This window comes from Alosa sapidissima, chromosome 7 (assembly GCF_018492685.1).
Source record: "Alosa sapidissima isolate fAloSap1 chromosome 7, fAloSap1.pri, whole genome shotgun sequence".
NCBI lineage: Eukaryota > Metazoa > Chordata > Actinopteri > Clupeiformes > Clupeidae > Alosa > Alosa sapidissima.
Genome location: NC_055963.1, coordinates 2,916,795 through 2,927,500, shown reverse-complemented (window position 1 = coordinate 2,927,500; position 10,706 = coordinate 2,916,795). Strand labels below are relative to the sequence as shown.

The 10,706-nt window shown below is 45.5% G+C and overlaps 1 protein-coding gene across 1 annotated transcript in view; it reads right to left on the bottom strand.

Moving 5' to 3' along the window:
- Window positions 1–5,007, bottom strand: part of LOC121713135 (mitochondrial carrier homolog 1-like) — a 15,432-nt gene extending 10,425 nt beyond the window's left edge. Inside the window, exons 1-3 of the mRNA XM_042097502.1 lie at window positions 4,684–5,007; window positions 1,562–1,646; window positions 1,112–1,218 (exon numbers count right to left, since the gene is read on the bottom strand). Of these exons, the coding sequence (XP_041953436.1) occupies window positions 1,112–1,218; window positions 1,562–1,646; window positions 4,684–4,848 (357 nt within the window). The 5' untranslated portion in view covers window positions 4,849–5,007. The remainder of the gene's footprint in view (window positions 1–1,111; window positions 1,219–1,561; window positions 1,647–4,683) is intronic.
- Between the last annotated feature and the right edge of the window lie 5,699 nt (window positions 5,008–10,706).

The following is a 10,706-nucleotide window of genomic DNA, read 5'->3' as shown; positions in this document are numbered from 1 at the left end:
TCTGCAAAATCCCATAACCATAACCATAATCATATTAACTTTATTAACCCCATAACCATAACCATATTAATCATATTAACTTTATTAACTTCACTGTGGCCAGACTCAGTGTTCTATCTTATATTAACTTCACTCTGATGTATGTATCTATCTTATATTAACTGCACTCTGGTGTGTGTATCTATCTTATATTAACTGCACTCTGATGTATGTATCTATCTTATATTAACTTCACTCTGATGTATGTATCTATCTTATATTAACTGCACTCTGATGTATGTATCTATCTTATATTAACTTCACTCTGATGTGTGTATCTATCTTATATTAACTGCACTCTGATGTATGTATCTATCTTATATTAACTGCACTCTGATGTATGTATCTATCTTATATTAACTTCACTCTGATGTATGTATCTATCTTATATTAACTGCACTCTGATGTATGTATCTATAATCTATCTTATATTAACTGCACTCTGATGTATGTATCTATCTTATATTAACTGCACTCTGATGTATGTATCTATCTTATATTAACTGCACTCTGGCCAGACTTAGCCCACTTGGTGTGTCTGACTTAGCTTATCTGACTGACTTAGTTTCAGTTTCACTGTTGTCAAACTCGCACCCTCAGTGTCTTTAAGGTGACTTTGTGTGTGTGTTTGTGTGTGTGTGTTATTTATATATTATTCACATAGCTGTGTGTTATTTACTGTATATAGTGTGTTTGAGGTGACTGTGTGTGTGTGTGTGTGTGTGTGTGTGTGTGCATGTGTGTGTCTAACAGGGGAGTGAAGCATGGAGGCACTGAAGGCAGTGTAGGTTTATCCTTCAACTTCCAAAATGCTATTTAATTGTGAGCAGCTCTTGTTGCGGTCAAGCGTTACGTTATTCTGCTTTCTGGTATCTTGGCGTTAGAGTTCTGTGCTGCTATCTTGCTAGGCTGTCCGAAACAAATGTCACAGCTGGTACCTTGACGCCTGCTACGACAAGTGACTCGACTTGAAGACAGACCCTGTGTGTGTGTGTTTTAGATACAGCAACTGTGTGTTATTTGTGTATTTTATGTAGTGTGTTTGAGGTGACTGTTGGAGTGAAACACACACCTGTTTGACCCTGCTGCGCACCACAGTGGATATGGCACTGGACACAATCCGGGGGGAAAGACCCCTGAAAAGCCCACTCTTCCCATCGATGCGCACAATGTGCTGTGCTGCTCACACACACACACACACACACACACGCACGCACGCACGCACGCACACACACGCACGCACGCACGCACGCACGCACGCACTCACGCACGCACGCACGCACGCACTCACGCACGCACGCGCACGCACGCACGCACGCACGCACACACACACACGCACACACGCACACGCACGCACGCACGCACACACACGCACACACACACACACACACCACAAAAAACATTTGTAGTAAAATATTATTCAACTCCGCACTGTGTGTGTGTGTGTGTGTGTGTGTGTGTGTGTGTGTGTGTGTGTGTGTGTGTGTGTGTGTGTGTGTGTGTGTGTCTGTCTGTCTGTCACCATAAGAGAAGAAGCCAGGCAGGTACAACACCTTCCTTCCAAACATGGTGGTACCCACTGTAGGGGGCAGAGGCTCATGTCCCACCTGAGAAGAGAGAGAGAGAGAGAGAGAGAGAGAGAGAGAGAGAGAGAGAGAGAGAGAGAGAGAGAGGGAGGAAGAGAGAGAGAGGGAGATAGAGAGAAAGAGAGGGGAAGAGAGAGACAGAGAGAATGAGAGGGGGCAAGTAAGAGAGAGAAGAGAGAGAAGAGAGAGAAAGAGAGAGAAAGAGAGAGAAAGGCTTAAAAAGAACACAAGGACACAAAATACACACACTACGCTACTGACAGAAATGTCATTGAAATGAAATGCCAGCTATATGCAGAGGTGGAAAGTAACTAAATACATTTACTCACGTTACTGTATTGAGTAGTTTTTCTGTGTATTTTGTATTTTTAAAGTAGTTTATAAAATCGGTATTTTAAATTTTACTTGATTACATTTTGAGTGAAGTATTGTACTTCGCTACATCAAAAATCCCATCCGTTACTTGAGTAAAAAAAAAAAAGTTAAGACTAACGAAAACAGAAAGGGAGAGAAAAGAAATCATCGGAGAAAGACATTGCACCAACAATTAGCGGTCCACTACTAGCGATGCTCAACTAAACAAAAGATAGACCAAGCCTACCTTATGAATCGTGCAGGCGGAAGCCATTTAGCTCTTTAGCAAGGGAGAGTGAGAGTGACCTTAGACAGTTTTCACTATGTTTTGTATACAAAATCCAGTCAGTCAAACTTTTAAATTTCGTCTGACATTCATTTTGACATTTAATTTGGAAGTTAAAAGCTTCCTGAATGACAAAATGTATTTGTCGCAGTATCAGGTGTGATTTTGGCCCATTGTTCTAAACAGATTCCAGGGGTCCCTCTTGTGAATCCTGATCTTTAGTTACTTCCAGAACTGTTTAATTGAATTTAATTTAATTGGCTGCCTTCAAGTCTTTCTGGAGCTTTCTCCGAGTGGTCCTTGGCTCTTGGAATTGCCAATATCTTTTTGACTCCCTGGTCAGAAATATTGCGAGGAGATCCTGTGCATGGTTGATGATGCAGTGATGTTCCTGCACTTGCAGATAATGGCTCCCATGCTGCTTACTGGAAGATTCTGAAACTGTAACCAGTTTCATTGATATGTTTTGCAACAATACGGTTGCAAAGGTCTTGGGAGAGCTTTTTGCTTTTATCCATCATGAAATGTTTCTTGTGTGACACCTTGGTAATGAAAACCCTTTTTATAGCCCATCAATATGTAGGCTACTAACTAAGCTTGCACAGAAAGGATAACTACTCTCTAACTACTTACGGATTCCAGCTTGTTCCTTCCCTTTCCTTGCCTTAGTGCTTTTTCTTAGCGTGTTCAATACTTTTTCCCTGTGTTATTCCACTTTATTACACATTACTCTACTTATGGACTTGTTTGGATTTTTTATGTGTGGATTACCTGAGTTATTACTAATGCCTGGTGAAAATGCTGTGCCCCCCGTATTCCACTTTTCAAGATCCCTCTCCTCCATTGGGGCCCTATACTTCACACTTTTTCCCCCCAGTCCGACGCCCTTTTATCTGCTGAACCTTCTGCTCGTTTCCAAATATAAAAAAACTCTCTGCAACTTAATATTGGCCTGCCTGCCTCAGATGCCTGTGAGGGGCTTTTCAGTTGTGCTGGATTACTGTTCACTGCGAAGTGACCAAGGATGAGTGCAACTAACTTTGAAAATCAACTACTGCTCAAACTTAAAGGAGAACTCCGGTGATTTTTCACATAGATCTCCATTTCTCAACGTCACCGAGTACTGTCGGTATGAACAAAACTGAAACAATTGGTTTTACCTAGCTCAAGTTGCTGCAGCTACAGCGCTACACACTGGGAGCATAAACATGGCTGCCTTAGCTGCTGGCTGCAGCAACTCGAGCTAGGACCAAAGTCCTTTTAGCAAGTACCTCCACTCAGCGGCCATATTGCAACGCTTTTTGGGCACTTTTCGGGCATCTATTTCGGCAGAAATGTGTGTGCGTAAGGCTTCACGACAAACTAACCCCATGCATTACTATGGAGGATTTTTTGAGTGCTGTATCTCCTCATTAGAAAGTCTCTGGTAAAATGGTTGTTCTGGTACCCCCCCCCCCACCCACACACACACACACACACACACACACACACACACACACACACACACTTAGCATTACATTTGAGTAGGCTACAGCTGGTAAACTCTGCATGACTTTCACTGAAACAATCAGGAGTGTAACAAACGGCATAGCTGCACAACCATTAAGTTTGAATAGTCATTGTAAGACTAAATTGGATGTCAAATTGGCTGTTCTTCACCCTGAATGACTATAGACAGTACTAGGCTATAACAGCTGACCTGAGTCTGCTAAGACCTAAGAGTAGGATTAGCCATGCAGAAACTAGACCTAAGAGTAGGCTTACCCATGCAGAAGTTAGACCCAAGAGGAACCATTCAGAAACTAGAGTGGCTGTGAGAAGATGCCAGAGGCCTTGTATCTCCCGGGCACACGTGTAGTTATCAGTTTATCAGCTGCAGAGCCTGCGCCGTGAACTAAACAATCCGACGTCACACATTACCTAAATATTCACCACAAATGTTTAGGCTACATACATTAGAGCATGTTATATTCACATTTCCGTTCGTATTAAAAGGTCTACACACTCCACTGATATTATTATCAAATTTCTCCTTCTGAAAACGAATCCATCCCTTAAGTAGGCTAGGCCTATTAGATATTAAAGAGCCCCCATTAACTTAGCCTAGCCGACTTACTAACTACTCTGATCTATCTACCTTTGTGATGATGAGGCTTATAGCGGTTTTACGGCCATAGCTGTTTATTTATCCGAATGAATTAGAGCTAATACTAATACCCAACCGAGATGGCAGCTCGGATAGCGGTTGTTGTTCGAGTCAGTCAGCAATGCCAACACTGACAGGAGACAGAATGTTCTTATCCGCAGGACTGGACTGGACAGGGCAGTAAGGAGAGGGACAGCGCAGGCGGCAAAGGCTAGGCACGGGAGTAACTGCTTTCTGCAAATAAGTGACCGCATACATCACAGAATCCGTACCTGTATGAGGAGTTTGACATAGAGCAGCGGATGTGTGAGTGCTGTGACTCCGGCTCCGAGCAAGATGACAGCCGTGTCTGTGTCCACGGAGCTCGGGCTGCCATCCCGGGGGAAGGAAGGCTCCGGCCGGTCTCGCACCTCACCGAAGTTCTCGGGAGTAGCCATGACCTCCAGCGGCCAAACCTATGATATGGTCTACTGTAAGTGAAACACAACTGAATGTAGTGAGCTCAAATAGTGATAAACAAACGCCCACACTCAGAGCGCAGCGCATTAGCAGCCGATGCTACTTTGAGCTGTAGCATAGTGTCAAACTAAAAGTCTGACACTGAACTGCCCAGTAGAGCAAGAGGTTGAAGCTGTAGCCGGACTGCCATTCGAGTTCTTTAGGCCTAGCCCTACATTTCAACCAATCAAATACGAAATTCTGACTTGGCTTGAGATTCGCCAAAAATACTCTAAAAGTTCAATTCACAAGATGGTGGGTTAATTCCATAGCCAAGCTGCTTTAATGAAAATGTCTTAAATTTCTTCAAGCGCTATCAGAAACTGTTGTTTTTAACATGGAAAAGAAGAGCCGGCAGGGTCATGTTGAAAGAGTCTATGCAGGAATATTGGAAACAGTTTGAAATTAAAATCATAACAGAAGAAGTGGTGTACATTTGCTTCAAAAAAGATAGGCTAGCACTGTCTTTATGCCCCATTGATGTGCCAAATCTATATTTGTCATACCAGGATATTTTTGGATGTAGCCTACATTTTGTGGGGGAAATTAAGTGGCAACAGGAGTGACCTGCTTACAGACCCACCATGACAGCATGACACTTGCTATAATAATGTATGTGGCATAGGCAACGGCGACTTTTATTTTGATATAACTAGTCACGTGACTTCGTTACTGGGTACAAGTGCACACCGCTTATCAAAAAACACGGTGGGATCAGGGGCCGCGACTTCATAATAATATAGGCCTAATGTAATATAACATAATAATAATAATAATAATAATAATAATACATTTTATTTATAAAGCACTTTTCAAGACACTTGAAAAAGGTCGCTTCACAAAAGGAATTTAAAAATACTGTAGTGAACTGAGCCTAGCTGGTTCATGACTGAACTCCCATGGTGCTGTGCAGTGTATGTGTGTGTGTGTGTAATGTTGATGTTAGTTTTAGTGAGAGTAATTGCGTTTACCTTGTCATGTATGTGTTAGCTGGTATAGTCTTTCAATATGTTGTACCTCATGTGTTTACCCCGTGTATTGTATGTGACTACCCTGTTTGTGTATCGTGCTTGTTTAATTGACCTCCCTTGTGTTGCCTGTGTAATGACGTTTATGTGTTTTGGTGCGTAACCAATAAAACCATTCTGAGACAACTTTGCAGTTTATTACAATACAGACAATTTATAAACACAAAATAGCCAGTCAATTTTAGTCATCCTTTCCCCACAGGGCGCCAGACACCACTGATGACACAGTAATGCAGAAAAATAGAGAACACGCTGTTCTTGTCAAGACCACTTGAGGGCACTGTTTCATCAGTATGTGGCTGAGTCAGGGGGTGAGAGGAAAGGCTTTTACCAGTATATTACTTTAATGAGAACTACAGTGGGCAATCATTTGGGCTGGTTTTGGTTTATGAGATGCATTACTGCCTGGGTGATTTATTTACTTAATCTAATGGACTGGCTATACCCAACCCTGATTGGATGTTCTTGGTGAGGGCCTGCTGTTGGAATCAGCTGAGAGTTAAAGAATGGGAGATGAAGTGTTTGGAATGGAATCAGCTGAGGGTTCCAGAATGGGAGATGGTGTGTTTGGAATCAGCTGAGAGTTAGAATGGGAGATGGCGTGTTTGGAATCAGCTGAGGGTTCCAGAATGGGAGATGGTGTGTTTGGAATCAGCTGAGAGTTAGAATGGGAGATGGCGTGTTTGGAATCAGCTGAGGGTTCCAGAATGGGAGATGGCGTGTTTGGAATCAGCTGAGGGTTCCAGAATGGGAGATGGCGTGTTTGGAATCAGCTGAGAGTTAGAATGGGAGATGGCGTGTTTGGAATCAGCTGAGAGTTAGAATGGGAGATGGCGTGTTTGGAATCAGCTGAGAGTTAGAATGGGAGATGGCGTGTTTGGAATCAGCTGAGAGTTAGAATGGGAGATGACGTGTTTGGAATCAGCTGAGAGTTAGAATGGGAGATGACGTGTTCTTAAGAGACAGATGCAGAGTGAGGGATGTCTGGGGATACTGGAGGTCTACAAATGCTCAAATGCACATAGACATACATCACACACACACACACACACACACACACACACATAGGGGTCATTCCACATCATTCAGGGGCCACGCACTTAGGTCTCAAAAAAAATCCTGAAAAAATTACCAGGTGTACCTATGTGTACCTATCTTTTGTATTGATGTAAAGAGTAAACAAGCAAAGGCAAAGGCCATAGGTGTGTACACCCACTTGTGACTGTACCTGAGCACGGGTGGGGATATCCTTTTCAATTTCATATGGAATGACCCATAGGTGTGTACACCCACTTGTGACTGTACCTGAGCACTGGTGGGGATATCCTTTTCAATTTCATATGGAATGACCCATAGGTGTGTACACCCACTTGGGACTGTACCTGAGCACGGGTGGGGATATCCTTTTCAATTTCATATGGAATGACCCATAGGTGTGTACACCCACTTGGGACTGTTGACAAGCAGGAGGGCTTGATGGAACCTCCGTGAGCTCTTAATCCCGGTCCGGCTCCCGGCCCCCGGCCCCTGTGTGGACATTAAGGGTGTCGCTTGCGTTGGCTGACGTGAGTGATCTTTCCACGCTCGCGCTCCGCGCTCCACGCTCGCGCTCGTGAATAAGCCCGTAAAAGATAATTGCTTTTTAGGAGTGTGTCACAGATAAGCGCGTGACTTCTCAGCCCGACTACACACTGGGGAGCCCTTTTCTGCTTTACAGGGGATGGAACAAGTGTGTGTGTGTGTGGGGGTGTGTGTGTGTGTGTGTGTGTGGGTGTGTGTGTGTGTGTGGGGGTGTGTGTGTGTGTGTGTGTGTGGGTGTGTGTCTGCAAGTGTGTGTGTCTGCAAGTGTGTGTGTGTGTGTGTTTGTGTGCAAGTGTGTGTGTGTGTGTGTGTGTGTGTGTGTGCAAGTGTGTGTGTGTGTGTGTGTGTGTGCAAGTGTGTGTGTGTGTGTGTGTGTGTGTGTGTGTGTGTGTTAGACAGCAGACAGGGCTATGGGGCCAAATGCAGTGACTCCTCCCTCCCACGATCTTCTGATTGCACGCAGCAGACGTATCAGATGCATTGTGTGTTTCAATGGAACAATCTGGAGGCCTCTGCAGCTGGTCAAACACACTGATTGAGACGCAGTGGTCAGTCTGAAGGAGAAAATATGACTCACATGAAGACTCAACAAACAAACAAACACACACACACACACACACACACACACACACACACACACACACACACAACATAGCAAACAATATCACATATAGGCAGACACAAACATTCACAACAAACATTCAAAGAATACACACTCACATGTTAGCGTACACACACACACACACACACAATGGCATTTAGAGCAGTCCTGAAGAAGTCTCTTGATCCATTGGCTCCAAGACCTCAGATGGTCCGCACGGCGTCAGCCTGCCTGCCTGGGGTTCCTCCCTGCCCGGAGTTCCTGCATGCCTGGGGTTCCTGCCCGGAGTTCCTGCATGCCTGGGGTTCCTGCCTGGGGTTCCTGCCTGCCTGCCTGGGGTTCCTGCATGCCTGGGGTTCCTGCCTGGGGTTCCTGCCTGGGGTTCCTGCCTGCCTGCCTGGGGTTCCTGCATGCCTGGGGTTCCTGCCTGCCTGCCTGGGGTTCCTGCCTGGGATTCCTGCATGCCTGGGGTTCCTGCCTGGGGTTCCTGCCTGGGATTCCTGCATGCCTGGGGTTCCTGCCTGGGATTCCTGCATCCCTGGGGTTCCTGCCTGGGGTTCCTGCCTGGGATTCCTGCATGCCTGGGGTTCCTGCCTGCCTGCCTGAGGTTCCTGCCTGGGATTCCTGCATGCCTGGGGTTCCTGCCTGGGGTTCCTGCCTGGGGTTCCTGCCTGGGGTTCCTGCCTGCCTGCCTGGGGTTCCTGCCTGGGGTTCCTGCTCGTCCCCGTCCACTCAGACCAAGTTTAACACTGCTGCTATTTATAACAGTGTGACACACAGTCACAGTTTAACACTGCCTGCTATTTATAACAATGTGACACACAGTCACAGTTTAACACTGCCTGCTATTTATAACAGTGTGACACACAGTCACAGTTTAACACTCTGGCCATGGTTTAAATACAGCAACTTATTGTAGCCATGCGACACACAGTCACAATTTAAAACTCCATGGATTAAATACAGCAATGCACAGTAACCATTTACCAGTAACATACAAATGTGCCAGTAACATACTGGCACATTTAGCATTGTTATGTTATATCTACTGGCAAATTCAGTATTATTTAGCAGTGAAACATTTTAATCAACAGACATCCCAGCGGTCAGACTCATCGCTGGTAATGCTAGCCCTGGACCTTGGGCTAAACTGGTAACGCTAGCCCTGGACCTTGGGCTAAACTGGTAACGCTAGCCCTGGACCTTAGGCTAAACTGGTAACGCTAGCCCTGGACCTTGGGCTAAACACGGTCCTGTTCTGGCTCAGTAGTTCAGCAGCAGATCCAGCCCTGTGTGCACAGTCAGCTCTCGTAACCCCAGAGAAACGATGCTATGAGAAGAGGGATGAACGAGCGCAGGTCCCCCAGAGAAACGATGCTATGAGAAGAGGGATGAACGAGCGCAGGTCCCCCAGAGAAACGATGCTATGAGAAGAGGGATGAACGAGCGCAGGTCCCCCAGAGAAACGATGCTATGAGAAGAGGGATGAACGAGCGCAGGTCCCCCAGAGAAACGATGCTATGAGAAGAGGGATGAACGAGCGCAGGTCCCCCAGAGAAACGATGCTATGAGAAGAGGGATGAGCAAGCGCAGGTCCCCCAGAGAAACGATGCTATGAGAAGAGGGATGAGCAAGCGGAGGTTATTTTCTGCAGGGGAGAGATTTGAAGAGAGATTGCATTCACAAGGAGCATCATTACTGTTATTATTATATTATTAGATATCAAGGCGCATCATTATTGTTATTATTATATTATTAGATATTTTTCCACAGGGTTGGAGAGCACACTGACATTTTCTGTTGCAGTCAGGTAAGGCCTGGCCACGCCTGTGCGTGTGTTGGCATGTGTGCGTGTGTGTGTGTGTGCATGTGTGTGTGTATATGTGTGTATTTGTGTGTGTATGTGTGTGTGTATTTGAGTGTGCATGTGTGTGTGTATTTGTGCGCCCGTGTGTGTGTGTGTGTGTGTGTGTGTGTGTGTGTGTGTGTGTGTATGTGTGTGTGTATTTGAGTGTGTGTGTGTGTGTGTGTGTGTGTGTGTGTGTGTGTGTGTGTGTGTGTGTATGTATGTGTGTATTTGAGTGTGTGTGTGTGTGCATGTGTGTGTGTATTTGTGCGCCCGTGTGTGTGTGTGCATGTGTGTGTGTATATGTGTGTATTTGTGTGTGTTCACGCGTGTGTATGCGTGTGTGTGTGTGTGTGTGTATTTGAGTGTGCATGTGTGTGTGTATTTGTGTGCCCGTGTGTGTGTGTGTGTGTGTGTGTGTGTGGTGGGTGGCTGGCCTCTCTGGCTCTGTGGGGGTTAGTTCTGATATAGCGGCTCCATCTCTCTCCTCCACACTCCACTGCTGCCACGACAACCACTCCCACATCCATCTCCCCGCACTCCACACACACACACACACACGCAAAGATCCATAACCACACACACACACACGCACACACACAAACACACACACACACAGATCCATAACCACACACAAACACACATAGCCACACACACGGATCCATAACCACACACACACGCTCAGACATTCACACATACTCAGACACATAGCCACACACATATCCATAACCACACACACAC